Genomic DNA, 20,369 nt, shown 5'->3' on the forward strand with positions numbered 1-20,369 from the left:
GCACTGCCTCTTTGCTATTGTTTATGATACTGACTGTAAAGGGAAATTCATTTCGTTGTCTCTAATTGAGACAACGACAATAAATTTGAATACAATACAATACAATTGTTATCAGACTCTTGAATTGTTGTCTCACGTGCTAAGCCTGACCCTTGATTAGAACTCTCACATTATAAGGATGAATTCCTGATCTTCCCATCTTCCCACGTTGCACTTTTAAAATAAAATGCATTTTATCTGTAGCTGTAACACTATTTGCTACTCTGTTTCCTTTCTCATTTTTCAGTACCTCATATTCATGTATGGTTTGATTGTAATCATGTATGGATGATTTACTTGGGCAGTACGCTGGAACGATTTTTTCACAATATCACGGTAGATGTGACAATATACCAATACCAAACCTGATGCACTACACCATTCTATCTGTCTCTTCTTTCAGATCCTGATGAAACATTTCACTTCAGGCAAGTTTTAAGTAAATTCCACAAAAAGGTTATTGAACTGAAATGTTAACTCTAAACGTTAATGCCTGGCCTTCTGGTATTTCCAGAATATTCTATTTTTCCTTCAGACTTGCAGCATTCACATTATTTTCATTTCTCCTTTCAATAAATCTGTTGTGAAACATTTTGTGTTATTTTACTACTTTAAAGGTCTTGTATAAATGCAAACTATTATCAACTATTATCACTATTATCCAGGACAAGGGGTCACAGCTTAAGGATAAGGGGGAAATCCTTTAAAACCAAGATGAGAAGAACCTATTTTTCACACAGAGAGTGGTGAATCTCTCTAAACTCTCTGCACAGAGGGTAGTTTGAGGCCAGTTCATTTGGCATATTTGAGGGAGTTAGATGGGCCCTTATGTTTCATTCTCCTTTCAATATAATCTGTTGTGAACATTTTGTGTTATTTTACTACGATTTTTTCACAAAAGGTAGATGTATAAATGCAAACTATTATCATTCTATTATCACTATTATCCAGGACAAGGGGTCACAGCTTAAGGATAAGGGGGAAATCCTTTAAAACCGAGATGAGAAGAACTTTTTTCACACAGAGAGTGGTGAATCTCTGGAACTCTCTGCCACAGAGGGTAGTCGAGGCCACAGTTCATTGGCTATATTTAAAAGGGAGTTAGATGTGGCCCTTGTGGTAAGGGGATCAGGGGTATGGAGAGAAGGAAGTTGACGGGATACTGAGTTGGATGATCAGCCATGATCATATTGAATGGTGGTGCAGGCTCGAAGGGCCGAATGGCCTACTCCTGCACCTAATTTCTATGTTTCTATGTTTCTATGTTTCTAATGTAGCTTTAGTGTCAGTCATTCTGACAGTATGTACAGAAAATAATCATTCAATAGAATAATATTTCCATTTATCTAGTGAAGAATGTTTAATTGTCATATGTACCAATAACAGAACAATTCAACCCTTGCAGTCCAAAAACTCAATTCACACAGAAAAATATAATAATTAAAAAATAATAATAATAATAACCATAATAGTAGTGCAAAAATATGTTTATTTTAATTTCGTCTATATTGTAGACTGTTTTAAATCCAAACTGATAGCCATATTAATTTATAAACAAAAATACAGTTCCTTTCTTCAGGATGGATGGATGGATCCAGGCCTGGAGATGATGTTTCCACTAGTGGGAGAGTCTAGGACCAGAGGCAATAGCATCAGAATGAAATAATGCACCTTTATAAAGGAGATAAGAAGGAATTTATTTAGTCAGAAGATCAGTGAATCAGTGGAATTCATTGCAACAGTAGGCTGTGGAGACCATGTCAATGCATATTTTTAAGGTGGAGTTTGACAGAAATAGTTAGTATGGGTGTCAGGGGTTATAGGGAGAAGACAGGAGAATGGGGAAAGAGGCAAAGATATATCAGCCATGGTTGAATGGCAGAGTAGACATTAAAACTGAAAAAGTGAGTCAACAATGTATTTTAAGTTACAGAAGTGTAAGGGCTGGAGAGAACAAACAATATGTCTGTATGACCATGAATGGCAAAGGGATGCAAGTGCAGTGGCGTTGTCTAAGACAGCAGTTTCTACAATTCGCAAGTTACAGAGAATGCTGAAAGTACTCATTGGAGGGCGCTAACATTGCAAGTAGATGACTTTGCATCAGAACTGGTCAGTTGTGGATATTGTTTAATGGAGAATTAAAGTGAGGCAGTTTGTCGAAGCTCAATGCCACTTTTGTAGATTGAATGGTGGTGTTTTGCAAATCAGTTTGTTTTTTCTAGAAAAGAGCACATCGTGATGTACGGTAGAGAGTATATTCGCTGTTTGCATCACAACCTGGATCGGTAACTCAAACGCCCAGGAACGAGATTACAAAAAGTGGTGAACACTGCCTGGTCCATCACAGATACTGACCAGCCCACCATCGAAGGGATCAATAGGAGGCACTGTCTCAAGAAGGCAGCCAGCATTATCAAGGACATGTACTATACTAGCCATGCTCTCATTTCCCTCCTGCCCTTAGGAGGAGGTATAGGAGCCTGAAAACTGCTGCGTCCAGGTTCAGGGATAGCTTCTTCCCGACAGCGACCAGGCTGTTGAATTCTACAAACTCCAACTAAACTCTGAACTGACTTGAGCTCTGTTTTTGTGTTGCACTGTATTGTTTTATTTATTTATTTAGTTTCCTTTTGTGTTTATTATGGTATCTACAGAGTACTATATTTACACATGTAGGAAGAACTGCAGATGCTGGTTTAAATCGAAGGTAGACACAAAATGCTGGATTAATTCAGCGGGACAGGCAGCATCTCTGAAGAAGGGTCTCGACCCGAAACGTCACTGTATTTACATACACGTTGGACTGCAGCAAGTAACAATTTCATTGTTTCTGTTTCGCGACATACAACAATAAAACCCTCATGAATCTTGCAGATTAATCAGTTTGGGGGCTCAGGATTCTGTTGATTCCAGTAATCAAACAATTCTTTGACATGGGTTTGCATTGTGTTATTACCTCTGAAAATATTCCTAGCAGTCTGAAGAAGGGTCTCCACCTGAAAAGTCACCCATTCCTTCTCTCCAGGGATGCTGCCTGCCCTGCTGAGTTACTCCGGCATCTTCGATATTCCTGGATGTTTCCCTTTTTCATGCATCATATGACCTTCCAGTTGCACCTTCTGACCAGTTTTAAACAATTCTTCCACTTCCCACATACAATAGTTAAGATAAATCTTAAAGATGTCCATGGATTCTTTATTTTGGGGGGTTTTCTTCCTGCCAAGAGATTGTCTTTAATGTTTAAAGAATCAGAATGTCCCTAGGAAGTTTGGAAACCCTGTGTTGTACATGGGGATATCCAATGCATGCCGACTCACTTTGTAGTACTCCATGGTGACGATTACCTCCCACCGCCATTCATCCTCACACTACTGACATTGGTTGGGCACCATCAGTCCTGCAATGCCGCCTTCCCGGGGCTGTGAGATATTTCATTAGTCATTCCTTCAATGGCCATAGACACAAAGTGCTGGAGTAACTCAGCGGGACAGGCAGCTCTGGAGAGAGGGAACGGGTGACATTACGGGTCGAGACCCTTCTTCAATGGTCATGTTGTAGCGGCACCTGCTGGCGTACGCAGAGATTGAACCCGGCGTTCGTAAGCCGCGGGCACGTGACTCGGGAGGGGCCGCTTGTTTCGCGCGTTTTTTCACTTGCGCGCGTTAGTTCAGCGCTGACCACCGTTGTGGGCAGGCGTGTCTGTAGAACCTGCATACTGGCAATCAAACTTGTGAATAAAGATCTGTTGAAAACTCCAGTAGTCGTTTCTCAGACCACTAAATTGGTGACCCCGACCTGTCTAGTCGTCGTTAGACAAGATGAATTATGCAGGAAGAGAGTGTTCCCACAGAATCCTGCAGAATTGTGCATTAATTGCCTCATACTGTGTTTTGTATTGAATTCTGTATTTACTTTGTGTACTAGTCATGTCTCAACTATTTATTTCATTCCCCTTACATGTTTTTCCTCTACCTGCTACATTTTTGTAAGGTGTCCTTGAGACTCTTGAAAGGCGCCCATAAATAAAATTTATTATTATTATTATTAGAATCGGCCAGCACGAGGCAGGGCTCACCGGCCTTCAAACTGCCAGCCTTTTGGCCTGATCAACCTCAGGTGTGGTTCGCCCATGTTGAGGCACAGTTCCACCTTCATCGCATCATGGAGGACAACACAATGTATTTCCATGTGGTGGGTGCATTGCCACAGGACTGTGCCTCGAGGCTGTTGTCCTACATCAGAAACCCGCCGTCCAGCGGCAAGTATGAAGGGTTGAAAGCCCTGTTATTTCATGCTTACGGCCTTACCCGCAGAGACAGAGCAGCAAGGCTGCTGCACATGGACTGTATGGCGACCGGCAGCCATCAACCATCATGGCGAAGATGTTGGCCCTGATGGACGGGCACCGCCCTTCTCTGCTTTTTGAACAGGCGTTCTTAGAGCAGATGCCTGACGAAGTCCAGCTAATGCTCGCCGGAGCTGATTTCCGTGACCCGCAACAACTCGCAGAGAGAGCCCACGACGTTTTCACTTTTGCCCGCCCCCTGGTCACACAACGGGTGCAGCCGAGCCGACATCGAGCGGAGGAGGAAGAAGCCCAGCCCAGCGCTGCAGAGGAATCGCCGCGGCCAGTGGTCTACAGCCAACGCAGATGGTGCTACTACCACCAACGATACGGACCCGAAGCACGATGATGTCGGAGCCCCTGCTCGTTTCCGTGAAACGCCACAGCTGATCGTCCATAGAGGCGAACGCGATCGGTCCCAACGAACGCCTCTAGGTCCGTGATCGCCATTCCAGCCACCATTTCCTGGTGGACTCCGGTGTCCATGCCAGTATCCTGCCTCCGAGCGCCCGAGATATTTGCGCTGGTAAGAGTCGCTCATTGCTCGCCGTTACAGCGGGTGTACAAGGGTCCGTACAAGGTGCTCAGTACTGGTGTCTTGACGTTCACGTTGGACATGGGTGGCAGAGACGAGTTTGTCCCCGTGAGCCGCCTTAAGCCTGCACACGTTGATGAGGATAGTCCGGTGACAGTGGCTACTCCACGGCGTAGAGGACGTCCACCTGCCGCTTTACCGCCCTCTGCACCTGTTACTCCCGGTCGCGTTTCTACGGTCCCCTTTGTTACGCTCCGTCCAGTCCTGTTTTAACGGTCCCTAATGTTACGCTCGCCCCGCGACCTCGGACTACACGTTCCGGTCGAACCTTCCGTTTACCTAGGTATGTTGCAAAACGTACCTGAAGCGTCGCTGAAAATCTGTCCCAGACCGTGTGCACGATTTTGGTGCCGTTTAGAGGGGGGCGGGTTTTAAAACGCGATTTTCCCTGGGCTGTTCAAATCGAGGTTTTTCAGCCTAGTTAATTATTAACGAAAAATCGCTGGAAGATTCCCTCGCTTGAGTTATTAGTTATTATTAGTTTTAAGGGTTTTATGTAATTGTTATAGTAGGTTAAAAATTAACCTCTAAACCCCCGACCGCCGACAACGGGCCAGATCTCATACAGGGGGAAACGGAAGGTAGGCTGTTTATTTTTATGTTAAAAAGGGCTTCTTAAGATCCCTTTATACAAAGTTTAATCTTGTGAGTAGCTAATTTTGGGCCCATTATATCCCACAGTATTTTTCTGGGCATTTAAGGGCACAAATCTACCACAATGTGAACGTTCTAAACCAGCGCGTTCACAGGAACCCACTAGAAAGCTGATTTAAATGGACTTTAATTTACAGCAATTGAACACTAAATTCCTTCCATTTGGCCTATAAATTAATGTAAAAGATTTAAAAATAATGTTTTATTGTGAATTGTTTGTGAATATTATTTGGACACTTAGACTATTTAAAAATGTTAATCATTTATTAAGAAATGGATAGATGTTTAGATCTAGTAATTGAAGTTTGGAATTGACTACAATTGGGTAACTAACTAATTATATGCTTTAATGTCAGGTCATCCAAGTAAGATTGTTTTATATTTGTTTCAGAATGCTTCAATCTATGATAACTGAAAATTTCATTCAGTTCTCTTAATTTCTAAGCAAGTTATGGGCTTTTGACTGTCCACGACAGCTTTTGTGTTATGTCCATAAAAAATCAATAGGGAACAAGATGCTAATTTCCGATTATGAAAATGGCCATAACATTTTAAATACTTGAGATATGAAAGTGAATTAGGTGTCAAATTAAACTTTTTTTTATGCTTTATCTGATGGGATAAATTGCAGACTTGATTTTTAAAATCTCAAAATGTTGTAACATTGCTAGTTTACCCGAGCGTATCTGTACTGCGGATTCTGGGGGGGGACATGTAGCAGCGCCTGCTGGCGTATGCAAAGATCGAACCCGGCGTTCGGAAGCCGCGGTCTCATGACTCGGGAGGGGTAGTTTGTTTTGCGCGGTCTTTCACTTTCGCGGGGTAGTTCAGCGCTGACCACCGTTGTGGGTGGACGTGTCTGTACAACCTGCATACTGGCAACCAAACTTGTGAATAAAGATCTGTTGAAAACTCCAGTAGTCGTTTCTCAGGCCACTAAAATGTTATGCTTGTCCTCGACCGCTTGCAACAGCCTTCAACCAATTTCTGGAATGGAAGCTCTCGGTCAAATAATGATGTTTGGGAGCACTCCATTTGGTGGAAATTAGGGATCAGGAATTTATTACCCTCCTTCCAGTTGCCTGGATAGGAATGGAGTGTGAGAATTCAAGGGGTAATTGATTTATTTGGAATTAAATGGCAGCTTCTTATGGGACGGGGAGGTTTCAGAACAAGGGGCCACAGTTTAAGGATAAGGGGGAAATCTCTTTTAGGACCGAGATGAGGAAAACATTTTTCACACAGAGAGTGGTAAATCTGTGGAATTCTCTCCCGCAGAAGGTAGTTGAGGCCAGTTCATTGGCTATATTTAAGAAGGAGTTAGGTGTGGCCCTTGTGGCTAAAGGGATCAGGGGGTATGGAGAGAAGGCAGGTACAGGATACTGAGTTGGATGATCAGCCATGATCATATTGAATGGCGGTACAGGCTCGAAGGGCCGAATCAAGGGGCCTACTCCTGCACCCATTTTCTATGTTGGAAAAATCGAACATAGACAAAAAATGCTGGAGAAACTCGGCGGGTGCAGCAGGCAGCATCTATGGAGCGGGGTAAGGGGTTGGGGTGGGATCTGTTGGATTGCACGTGTGTGTGTGTGTGTGTGTGCAGATCGAGCTCAGGGATGCACTTGTGCGGCTCCCCTGGTCTTTGAGAGGTTCCCATGGCGATGTTGCACTGTTTATCCAGGCAGTATCACATGATATAGGCGCTGTTACATTACCCGCGCCGTCTCTGTGACTCCGGGGTTTCGCAGCAACGCTTCCTAAAGCAAAATGCACGGCCCGGGCCGGGTTGCTTAAAGTTTCTGGCCCGGCGTTTGCATGGTTTCAGTATTGGAGAAGTCACAAGCGCAGCGGGGGGGGTCTATTTTATTTCCTTCTCAGAGACGTTGCCTTGAAACTGCGGTGCAAATAGAAGTGAATGATGAGCGCCGGCGACGCCAGCATACTATCCCTATTGGCAGCGGTTCGCCGTCAACCGCTTCACATCAAAAACACCATGAAAAATATATTTGTCACCCAACTGGGGGACCGAAGGTAAAAGCAGTTGTTCCTGCCACCTCGGGTCGCCCGCAATGTGGTTGCTTCTCTCTGTCTGTCCAGCCTTTACTCGCAGAGAGCATTTGTTTAAAGTTTCTTCAAAGGTGTTGCTGGTGAGAACCTTGTAGTCCGGGGAATTGGGTAATAATCCCGTCAATCAGGTAATGTGACCCAAACAACGTTCTGCAAGTGTTTAAGAGGGAACTGCAGATGCTGGAGAATCGAAGGTTACACAAAAAAGCTGGAGAAACTCAGCGGGTGCAGCAGCATCTATGGAGCGAAGGAAATTATTTCCTTCGCTCCATAGATGCTGCTGCACCCGCTGAGTTTCTCCAGCTTTTTTGTGTAACCTTCTGCAAGTTACTGCCTTGTTTAAGAATGATTATCCCACAACACTCACTGTATTTTGCTCGGCACAAAGACACTGCCTCCTTTGGCGAAGTTGCTGCAGTTTCTGTGGTCACTTGCTTCTGGTGTTGACTTGCAATGGTGTGGGTAATAGTCGTGGATGGTTTGAATCTTTTCATTGTGGCTGTTGCTGCTGTTCTGAAATATGTCTCCAGAAAGGCTGTCCGCCTGACACGCTGAGTTACTCCAGCATTTTCACCTTCATCGTTCATAAGTTCTAGGGGCAGAATCAGGCCATTCGGCCCATCAAGTTTACTCCGCCATTCAATCATGGCTGATCTATCACTTCCTCTCAACCCAATTCTCCTGCCTTCTCCCCCATAAACCCTGACACCCGCTTCAATCTCGGCCACTATCCATCGACCTGGCCTCCACAGCCGCCTGTGGCAATGAGTTCCACAGATTCACCACCCTGTGTCTAACTGAAGTATGTAATGTAAGTTTTAAAAGTTTAACCTAGGTGTTGACAATATTTCCAACAGTGGTGCCCAATAAAGAGATCACTGCTCTCTCATTCATATCTCTGCACAGTGGATCTAGGAACCTCGGTTTATGCTCAAGGGACAGATATACACCACTTAAGGTCACAATTTGTGCTGGAGAACAATAAAATGTTTCAGCACAGAAGGTTGTCTTATTTATGGCCTGATCTGCTTTCTATAACACAAGTCTATAGCAAAAGTGCTGGAATAATTTAGCAGGTCAGGCAGCATCTGTGGAGGGAATGGATCGGTGACGTTTCGGATTCGGACTTCTTGAGCTTGAAGAAGGGCCCTGATCGTGACCCAGAATAGAAGATAGACGCAAAATGCTGGAGTAACTCAGCGGGTCAGACAGCATCTCTGGAACAAAGGAATAGTTGACGTTTTCGATTAAAACCCTTCCTCAGAGGCCGAGGAAGGGTCCTGACCTGAAGTGTCACCTATTCCTTTTCTTCAGAGATGCTGCCTGACCTGCTGAGTTACTCCAGCATTGTGTGTCTATCTTCAATGTAATCGAGCATCTGCAGTTCCTTCCCACACATCCTGACCCAGAATGATGCCTATCCGCCTGAACCAACCTGATCTCCCGGTTGCTGGACACTTTAATTCTCCTTCCCATTCCCACACAGGCCTTTCTGTCCTCAGTCTCCTCCATTGTCAGAGTTAGGCTAAACGCAAATTGGAGGAACAGCATCTTATATTTCGCTTGGGCAGCTTACAGCCCAGTGGTATGAATATTGATTTCTCTCACTTCAGGTAGCCCCTGCATTCCCTCTCTCTCTATCCCTCCCCCACCCAAGTTGCACTAGCCTCTCATTATCACCCAACAAACAACTAACAATGCCCTGTTTCCTTCATCATCGTTACTTTTTTGCATATCTTTCATTCATTGTTCCTTATCACTCGTGTATATCTCTCGTTTCCCTTATCCCTAACTGGTCTGAAGAAGGGTCTCGACTCGTAACATCACCCATTCCTTCCCTGCAGAGATGCTGCCTGTCCCTCTGAGTTACTCCAGCTTTTTATGTCTATCTACGGTTTAAACCAGCATCTGTAGTTCCTTCTTACACACTATCAAGATGCTGCCTGACCTGCTGAGTTACTCCAGCAGTTTGTGTTTTGCTCAAGATTCGAACATCTGCAGTATCCTGTGTCTTCAATACTAAATCCTTTGTTTTGTCTTCTCTCTGTGGTTCTGTGTTTTCCCCAGTTTCAAATATTTGTCTCCTTTCCTTTAAAACCTGTTCTCTTCCTCTAACATATCCCTGGGCTAAACAATTTTTGCGTTTCAAAATCACTTCACTTAAAGGCAATATCCCCTCACCATTCTCATCACCCTTTTCCCTTTATCACTCAGTTGTGGGATGTGGACATCGTTGGCAAGGTCAGCACCTCCAGCTCATCCTGGTTACACTTGAGAAAGTTTACTCAAGTTCTTCCTTTGAAGGTTCTCGTGCAGTTCTGTGAGCAACAGTTCCAGGATTTCGACCAATGTGGCTGAAGGAAAGGTGACATATTTCAGTCTGGGAGGTCTGGGTCAAGAAGAGAACTTACAAGCGGTGGCTTTCTGAACACTCACTGCCTTGTCCCTCTATAACCTGGCAGTAGGTGGCCGGGTAGGATGGTTTGAGAGGTCCCACAGAGTAGTCAGGAGAGTTATGGCCACATGTTTGTTGGGTGGCACATAGTATAGGTACTGTCAACTGTTAGTGGAGGGAATTAATGTTTATTGTGGTGGATGAGGTGCCAATCACATGGCTGCCTTGTTCTGGATGGGGTTTTGCTTATCCAGGGAAGTGGGGGACATTCCAGGACACCCCTGGCATATGCTGGAGTAACTCAGCATGTCAGGCAGCATCTCTGGAGAACAGGGATTGGGTGACGTTTCAGGTCTGGATCAGCCCAAAACGTCATCTATCCACGCTCTCCAGAGATGCTTTCAGAACCCGCTGAGTTACTCCAGCACTTTGTCTCCTTCAATGAGAGGGAATGTTTTCTCTAGTCATCTCTTTCAAGATATTTATCAATGTAAATTCTCCACTAGCCTCCACAAGGGATAGATAGTACACAATGAGGCAGTACTCCATCTACACTTCAAGCTGCCTCACCAAAGCCACCAGCATAATCAAGGAACAATCTCACCATTTCTCCCCTCTCCCACCAGGTAAGAGGTGAAGAAGTGTGAAAACGCACACCTTCAGATTCAGGGACAGTTTCTTCCCAGCTGTGATCAGGCAACTGAACCATTCCATCAACAACTTGAGAGTTGAGACCTGGGCTACTCTCCATCTCATTGGAGACCCTCGGATTATCTCTGATCGGACTTTACTGGGCTTTGTCTTGCAATAAACATTACTCCCTTCATCATGTATCTGTACATTGTGGATGGCTTGATTGTAATCATCTAGAGACTTTCCACTGACTGGATCGTATGCAACAAAAAGCTTTTCGGTGTATGCATTGACAATCAACTAAACTAAACTAAATGTGTGTCTCGCAAAAGTCTGGAGCACCCTTTCCATAGCATTACATCAACATCTGAATGAGGCTGCACAAGAACTCTGTTCTGGCTTCGATCTCAGAGAGTCTATATTCTGAAGGAGCATTCAGTCACATATCATCTTGGTGGCAAATGACAAATTTGTGCTTGACCTCCTGCTGACCCTGAGCTTCTGTAGCAGATTCTTAAAAGGTGGTTGAATAAACAGGACAGAAAGAGCAGCATTTACACGGCAGCTTTCATAACTGCAGGATTTCCAAGAACAGCCTGTGAGGTACATGTGTAATATTGTCATTATGGTCAGTGTGGAATATTGCAGCCAGTATCTGCACATGACCAGATGAGCAGTTTCACTGACAGTTCTCAGAAAGAACGTTCTCCTGCATATTGAATATCATTCTGGGACTTTCTGCATTTGCTTCAGAAGGCAGAAGAAGTGTTCATTCGATTGATGGGGTTCCTGATGTTTAAGCATTCCTTTAGCACCGTACTCACCAATAACCAGCGGTTGTGCTCAAACTAGGATATGACCCTTACTGCACCAAACTCGGAAGGAAAAGTATGAGTACTGAGTCATGGTCAACATATTTAAATATCAACAGAATGGAACCCTCTGGGACTAGTTTACATACAGATTGGAACGTGATAGATACGCCAAGTGCCAGTACAAAAGTTCAGAACAAGTGTAAAAGGACGCTGCTTTATGCAGAAACTAGTCTCTGTTCTTGTGGTTTATATTTATTAAAATTTTCAAACAAGAGGACATGACTTCAGAATTAAGGGACAGAAGTTTAGGGGTAACATGAGGGGGAACTTCTTTACTCAGAGAGTGGGAATGAGCTTCCAGTGGAAGTGGTGGAGGCAGGTTCGTTGGTATCATTTAAAAATAAATTGGATAGGCATATGGATGAGAAGGAAATGGCGGGTTATGGTATGAGTGCAGGCAGGTGGGACTAAGGGAAAATAATTGTTCGGCACTGGCTTGTAGGGCCGAGATGGCCTGTTTCCGTGCTGTAATTGTTAAATGGTTAAAATTAAACTAACTAAGAACCATTAGGGCCTGGTCCTCAGATATTAGTGTTTCTTGGCCTGACAACGTTCCACATAGACTCTTGATATCTTCTTCTACAAAATTTCCACTCACTTCAATAAAAATAGAAATTCAATTCTCTACCTGTTGTAAAAACCTCAAATCCATCCTAATGCAAAAAAAAATGTATAAATGGCTCGCCTAAGTTTTCTACAGGCGATGGAAGTTAATGTCCACCACTGTCTGCTACCTGTTTTTAATGTTCATATTCAACTCCTTTCTTTCAGAGATGAAGATGAAGATGTTAAATATATTCCAATCATCAAAGAGGTAATTTTTATTTTCCATTCACATTGTACTGTACCGATATTGAGTTGAAGTGGCATTTATCCCTACTATGAAGTCACTACTTATGACACCACTTTCAAGGAACTATGTACCTGCACTCCTAGATCCTTCTGCTCTACAATACTCACCAGGGCTCTGGTGTGATTTGCTGTGATTGTCCTGTCCTGATTTGACTTCTCAAAGTGAAACATCTCGCACTTACAAATCTGTATTAAGTTCCATTCACCATTCCTCAGCTCACTTGCCCAACAGATCAAGATCCTGTTGTAATTTTTAATAATCATCTTTTTTGATGCTACCCACTTTAGTGTCAACTGCTAATGTCCAAAGACGTACAGGTTTATAGGTTAATTAGTTTCTCTAAATTGTTCCTAGTGTGTAGGATAGAACTGGTATATGGGTGATTGTTGATCGGCATGGACTCGATGGGCCGATGGGTCTGTTCCCATGCTATATCTCTAACCTAAACTGCAAACTTACTAATCATACCTTCCACACTCTCATCCAAGTCATTGATATAAATCACAAAAGCAAATAGACAAAGGCAGCTGGATCCAGAAGGCTTGCCCAGCGACACTTCAGTCATTACCCTTGCTAGATCAGGCATTGCTCTCTCCCTTGTAGGGCTCCTTACATCTCCACGCACACCTTCCCTCCACTGCCACCTCCTCCTCTTCCTCCCCTGCAGTTACCAACATACTCCACCTTGGAAGATGTCGGTGACAGTGGGGGGGGGGGGGGGGGGGGAAGGAGGACATGGCGGTGGAGTGGCATCACCGCCTTGTTTTAAGCGCAAAGTGCACAAAGTGCTGGAGAAGCTCAGCAGACTGAATTAGTCTGAAGAAGCTTCCCAACCTCACCTTTCCATTTTCTCCAGAGATGCTGCCTGACCCGCTTGACCCACTGAGTAACTCCAGCAGTTTGTGTCCTTTTGTGTATCAACCATCATCTGCAGTTCTTTGTTTCAACTACATACAATGATAATACCTTACTCAGTTATAAAGGACAATCGGCAACAATGGGCACCATTCTCTCCCCCAACACGGTCCGTTATAACGAGGGTTTACAGTACTTGAGTTTGACTTAATTGTATTTACATATAGTATATCTGATCTAATTGGATGGCATGCAAATCAAAACATTTTACTGTACTTTGGTACACTTGACATTAATAAACCTAACGTGACCAACGTGACCCCACCACTCGCCACATCTTCCCATCTCCCCCCATTTCTGCCTTCCGCAAAGACCGCTCATCCATAACTCCCTTGTCAATTCTTCCCTTATCTCCCGTACCACCCCCTCCCCGGGCACTTTCCCTTTCAACCACAAGAGATGCAACACTTGTCCCTTTACCTCCCCCCTCGACTCCGTTCAAGGACCCAAGCAATCGTTCCAGGTGCGACAGAGGTTTACCTGCATCTCCTCCAACCTCATCTATTGCGTCCGCTGCTCTAGATGTCAGCAGATCTATATCGGTGAGACCAAGCGGAGGTTGGGCGATCGTTTCGCTGAACACCTCCGCTCGGTCCGCAATAACCAAGCTGACCTCCCGGTGGCTCAGCAATTCAACTCCCCCTCCCACTCCGTCTCCGACCTCTCTGTCCTGGGTCTCCTCCATGGCCACAGCGAGCAGCACCGGAAATTGGAGGAACAGCACCTCATATTCCGTTTGGGGAGTCTGCATCCTGGGGGCATGAACATCGAATTCTCCCAATTTTGTTAGTCCTTGCTGTCTCCTCCCCTTCCTCAGTCCCCCTGCTGTCTCCTCCCATCCCCCAGCCTTCGGGCTCCTCCTCCTTTTTCCTTTCTTGTCCCCGCCCCCGATCAGTCTGAAGAAGGGTTTCGGCCCGAAACGTTGCCTATTTCCTTCGCTCCATACATGCTGCTGCACCCGCTGTGTTTCTCCAGCTTTTTTGTGTACCATTAATAAACCTAAACCTGATTCATGTGAGTTGTTCCTACAGTCCGGCATTTTCATGGTTATCATTGCTGATACAAGCTTTTCATTCCAAACTTATTTAATAAATTTACTTGAATTCTCCATTTGGAACATAGTGAGGTTGATAGGTACTTGATTTGTAAGGGTGTCAAAGGTTCTGGGGAGAAGACAGGAGGTTGGAGTTTAGAGGGAGAGATAGATCAGCCACGATGGAATTGCGGAGTAAACTTGATGTGCCGAATGACCTAATTCTGTTCCTATGACTTAAGAACTTATCCTTGGATCATTAATCCAAGCCATTGTCTACCAGTCCGGTATTAGATCCAATATGTTGCCGTACATACATTCATTCATTTAAATAGAGATATGAACTAACTGGTCCAAAGGAAATGAGGAATGTTTCCAACACAGATTGATGGGGTGAATGACTTTAGTTTCATTTAGTTTTAGTTTAGTTTTGAGATATAACGCGGAAACAGGTCCATTTGACCCACCGAGTCCGCGCCGACCAGCGATCCACACGCACTAACACTATCCTACACACACTAGGAATAATTTACATTTATACCAAGCCAATCAGCCTACAAGCCTGTATGTCTTTGTAGTGTGGGAGGAAACTGAAGATCTCCGAAAAACCCACCACAGGTTACAGGGAGAACATACAAACTCCGTCCAGACAGCACCTGTAGTCAGGATCGAACCTGGGTCTCTGGCGCTCTAAGGCAGCAACTCTACCGCTGTGTCACCGTGTCACCCTTTTCCCTTCGTGATTTGTTGAAGGATCATTGAGGCATTCGGCCAATATTCTTTCCTCATGACGGTGCCCTCATTGCTGAACTTTGTAACGGTTTCAGCCCGCTGCGGAGATCCTCGCAAGAGACTTTAGAACACCGCAAAGCACGTTAGTGCTGAAGAAAGAGGTGGAAGTTGACCAAGTTAATGCTGAACTTGCAGATAAAAGGGAAGAGTTCCTCCAACGCATGGATGCCATCACCCAGAAGAGGGCAGAATTTGAAAGAAAAGAACTCGCGGTAAGAAAAAAATGAAAATAAATAGAGATTTCTGCCAATTGAGAAGAGTACATTTCAAATCAATCTATTGCACAGAAAAATTTAGCCTCAAACTGTTTGAAGTTGGATCTCTGCAACCTTTTGATTGAACGTTTGAATGCATGCTTTATAGTACAGGTGCACAACCTTTTATCCGAAGTTCAAAATAACGAAAAGCTCCGAATAGCGGACATTTTTTTCGGTCCTTGAAGAAAGGTCCTTGAAGACGTTCACCGAGGGCGGCCCGCAGAGGTGACAGCGGAACCTCCGGTCGGTCCTCGAAGAAGGGGGAACTAAATCCCCATTCGTAGAAAGGTGAGGGTATATCAGCAACTCCAGCCCAGCCCCGCTCCAACTCCAGAGGAACACGCTCCCCGTAGTGGCAGAAGCTGATGGTGTGCAAGGTACATATTGTTCTTGGGGTGGCGCAGCTCGGGCTGAGGGCGAACTGCCACTTGTCGCCGTAGCGGGCCATCGGGGAGCGGATTCCTCTGGAGTTGGAGGGACAGGGAGACACAGCGGCTTTTGAGAGAACCACAGTCAGTACACCTCTCCTACATTTGTCTCCCGCACTAAGATCATCTCGCAGAGAATGATCCCAGCCTAACCCTCCCTATTCTCTCCTATTCTGCAAGAAAAAACTACATTGAAGACTCAAACTCGCGATCGAGTAACTGCCGGGATCGAGGCGCAAACTCGCGGTCTTGCGGATACGAGCCGAGCACTCTACCACTGAGCCAGCCGTTAAAATCTACGCTAAATATCTTCCATTCCGAAAGCCGAAAAATTCTGAATTACGAAAAGTGTCTGGTCCCAAGGCTTTCGGATAAAAGGTTGTGCACCTGTATACTATTGTCGGTGTCAATTCACAGGGCTGTATTTAAACTTGTTTATGTATACGTTTTGATCGTATTTTAAGCAAATCAGTCATATGAATAATTTGGACTCTTTGCATTTTGCCAACAGAATAAGGAAAGAGTTCTGAAGTTTGACAGGTTTATCAAGGAAAATGAGGCAAAGACATGCCGAGCCATTAAAAAGCACCAGTTGGAAGTGAAAGAAAATCGGATGAAACGGCAGGAGCTGCAAGATCTACTGAAGCAATTTGAAGTGGTCAAAGCCAGGTAAAGAGCAGAGATGTCTTGCTCTCTAAAACACATCATCCTTTGATTCATGGAAGGGCCACATTCCTGGAAAATGAATCATTAAGCAAAATTTTGTAAATTGAAAAGGCTTGGTATTTCGTGTAGGATGTTGCTATACACAATAGGTGAACTGTTGGCTACAGTGAAAATTGCCTTATAAAGTTAACAGCATTACATAGAAACATAGAAACATAGAAATTAGGTGCAGGAGTAGGCCATTCGGCCCTTCGAGCCTGCACCGCCATTTAATATGATCATGGCTGATCATCCAACTCAGTATCCCGCACCTGCCTTCTCTCCATACCCTCTGATCCCCTTGGCCACAAGGGCCACATCTAACTGCCTCTTAAATATAGCCAATGAACTGGCCTCAACTACCCTCTGTGGCAGAGAGTTCCAGAGATTCACCACTCTCTGTGTGAAAAAAGTTCTCCTCGTCTCGGTTTTAAAGGATTTCCCCCTTATCCTTAAGCTGTGACCCCTTGTCCTGGACTTCCCCAACATCGGGAACAATCTTCCTGCATCTAGCCTGTCCAACCCCTTAAGAATTTTGTAAGTTTCTATAAGATCCCCTCTCAATCTCCTAAATTCTAGAGAGTATAAACCAAGTCTATCCAGTCTTTCTTCATAAGACAGTCCTGACATCCCAGGAATCAGTCTGGTGAACCTTCTCTGCACTCCCTCTATGGCAATAATGTCCTTCCTCAGATTTGGAGACCAAAACTGCACGCAATACTCCAGGTGTGGTCTCACCAAGACCCTATACAACTGCAGTAGAACCTCCCTGCTCCTATACTCAAATCCTCTTGCTATGAAAGCCAACATGCCATTCGCTTTCTTTACTGCCTGCTGCACCTGCATGCTTACCTTCAATGACTGGTGTACCATGACACCCAGGTCTCGCTGCATCTCCCCCTTTCCCAATCGGCCACCGTTTAGATAATAATCCGCTTTCCCATTTTTGCCACCAAAATGGATAACCTCACATTTATCCACATTAAACTGCATCTGCCAAACATTTGCCCACTCACCCAGCCTATCCAAGTCACCTTGCAGTCTCCTAGCATCCTCCTCACACCTAACACTGCCCCCCAGCTTAGTGTAATCCGCAAACTTGGAGATATTGCCTTAAATTCCCTCATCCAGATCATTAATATATATTGTAAATAGCTGGGGTCCCAGTACTGAGCCTTGCGGTACCCCACTAGTCACTGCCTGCCATTGTGAAAAGGACCCGTTTACTCCTACTCTTTGCAGTTCATAAATTGAAGAGTTAGTACATCCTTAACGCTATTACTTTGGTGGTAGGTGGGTTTTCATCACGATGTCAGTGTTCAATGAGATTCAGATCTCTGGTTAGAGTATTTGCCTATCCATTAGATGTCTCTATTATAAAAGCCCAAAGTCCTTCCCAATTCTCAGCCACCTGATTGTGTGCTTTTTGAGGTGAGTTAAAATAGAAAATCTTGGAAGTGCTCAGCAGATCACGTAGCGACTGCAAAGTGACAGAGTTGACATGTCAAGTCCACTGAAAGATTCATTCGTGCAAAACACTAACTCTTGTTCTCTATCTACAAATATGTCCTTGGACTGCTGGCTATTTCTAATATTTTCTACTGTTTTTATTGTCGATCTCTGGCAGCTGCAGCTCTTCATTGGTACGAGTCCTGAGCAGCTTTTTGGCAATTTGCATTTGTATGTTACTGTCCGCTAAGCACGGTTTCATTGCTCCCACTTAAAATCTTCTTTAGCTCCTCAAGATTCTCTATATTGGGCAATCTCTTTGGATTGAAGAATGCAGGGACCCAAAACATTGGCTACCTGATTGTCCCTTTGTTACGACACAGCGGATCTCAAGTCATTTCCAATATGGCAATTGATGCTTAGGAGGGAACTGCAGATGCTGGTTTATATCGAAAGCGCTGGAATAACTCAACGGGTCAGGCAGCATCTTTGGAGAAAAGGAACAGGCGACATTTCAGGCTGGAATTCTTCAGGCTCCAGAGTCTGAAGAAGGGTTCCGACCTGAAACATAGAAACATAGAAATTAGGTGCAGGAGTAGGCCATTCGGCCCTTCGAGCCTGCACCGCCATTCAATATGATCATGGCTGATCATCCAACTCAGTATCCCGTACCTGCCTTCTCTCCATACCCCCTGATCCCCTTAGCCACAAGGGCCACATCTAACTCCCTCTTAAATGTAGCCAATGAACTGGCCTCGACTACCCTCTGTGGCAGAGAGTTCCAGAGATTCACCACTCTCTGTGTGAAAAAAGTTCTTCTCATCTCGGTTTTAAAGGATTTCCCCCTTATCCTTAAGCTGTAACCCCTTGTCCTGGACTTCCCCAACATCGGGAACAATCTTCCTGCATCTAGCCTGTCCAACCCCTTAAGAATTTTGTAAGTTTCTATAAGATCCCCTCTCAATCTCCTAAATTCTAGAGAGTATAAACCAAGCCTATCCAGTCTTTCTTCATAAGACAGTCCTGACATCCCAGGAATCAGTCTGGTGAACCTTCTCTTCACTCCCTTCCTCAAATTTGGAGACCTGAAACGTCACCTATTCCTTTTCTCCAGAGATGCTGCCTGACCCGCTGAGTTGTTCCAGCACTGTGTGTCTATCTAAGACAATTGATGTTGATTGGGGAATGTATAGCATGAATGAAGGAAGTCTGGAAATAAACATAATGCAGTCAGCGTGAAATACTGATTTTTGACAGTCTCCTAACTTAAACTCAAAACACCAGCTTCTTGTTAGTCTTACAGAAAATTCCCCAGATTACATGGTGGGATTTGAACTCATGCCTGCAGGTCAATAGTTCAACTTCTTGTTATTAGTCCGGTAATTTAACTACCATGCTAATTGTACCTCACGTAGGTATACTTTGCCAAATGTTACAGATTTTGAAATCCTATTGAAACTTCATATTTTCATAAACTGGTTATAATATTACAACTTTTACCATAACCGTATGTGTATCTTCTGAAATTAATTTTTGCATGCTCTAAAAATATTAGCTAAGAACAGTGCTTTGTGGTTTGAGTTTAGTTAGTTGTCACGTGTACTGTAGTACAGTGAACCACTAGGGGCACCGCATTGGTGGCAGCCTCTCCCTAAAGTCTGTCAGCTTTTTCTATCTTTTTTTAATTTTTGTCGGTCCTAACAGTTTGTTTTGGAGGTTTCTTTAGTTTTTCTATGTGGGGGAGGGGGGTAGGGTAAGGGGGAAACCGTTTCCCAGTCGCTTCCTGGCGGGGATGCGATTATTTCTCCGAGTCGCGTCCTCGCCCCCTCCTCGCGGCCTACCAACTGGATTGGCGCGGCCTTTCCTGCTGGGGATCGGGAACCGGACCAGAGCTTCAGCAACGGTGGCGCAGTGCTGGATCCATCGCGGAGCGGGCGATGCCTACCTGGATCGCCGTTTGGAGCTCCGCAGTATTGGGCCTGCTGCTTCAACACCGCGGAGCTGTGGGTCGTGGGGCTTCCAGCGCAGGCGGCGCTGACTTCGGCGTCACAGAGTCCTGGGATCCCTTTTGCCGGGGGCCGCCGACGTGGGTCTCCGCCTGGCGCGGCCTGTGGGCTTCGGGAGCCGCGGACTCCGGTAGGAAGTGGACGATTCGGAGCTCCAAGCCGCTGAGGTTGTTCTCCCGGTCCGTCGTCGGAGTTCCATCATCCCAGCGAGAGGGCCTGAACATCGGGTCACCCGTAGCGACGACTGCAGGGGGCTCGGGATGCCCTGACCACGGGTCAACATCAAAGATCGTCAGAGTAAGAAGACTGAACTTTTTGTGCC

At 45.0% G+C, this 20,369-nt stretch overlaps 1 protein-coding gene across 1 annotated transcript in view; it reads left to right on the forward strand.

The window, feature by feature from the left end:
* Positions 1-7,291: 7,291 nt before the first annotated feature.
* The window catches only part of si:ch1073-416d2.4 (coiled-coil domain-containing protein 42 homolog), a 37,510-nt gene continuing 24,432 nt past the window's right edge, over positions 7,292-20,369 (forward strand). Inside the window, exons 1-4 of the mRNA XM_055640083.1 lie at positions 7,292-7,670; positions 12,381-12,423; positions 15,238-15,414; positions 16,399-16,556. Of these exons, the coding sequence (XP_055496058.1) occupies positions 7,555-7,670; positions 12,381-12,423; positions 15,238-15,414; positions 16,399-16,556 (494 nt within the window). The 5' untranslated portion in view covers positions 7,292-7,554. The remainder of the gene's footprint in view (positions 7,671-12,380; positions 12,424-15,237; positions 15,415-16,398; positions 16,557-20,369) is intronic.

Source organism: Leucoraja erinacea, chromosome 9 (assembly GCF_028641065.1).
Source record: "Leucoraja erinacea ecotype New England chromosome 9, Leri_hhj_1, whole genome shotgun sequence".
In the NCBI taxonomy this organism is placed as follows: domain Eukaryota; kingdom Metazoa; phylum Chordata; class Chondrichthyes; order Rajiformes; family Rajidae; genus Leucoraja; species Leucoraja erinaceus.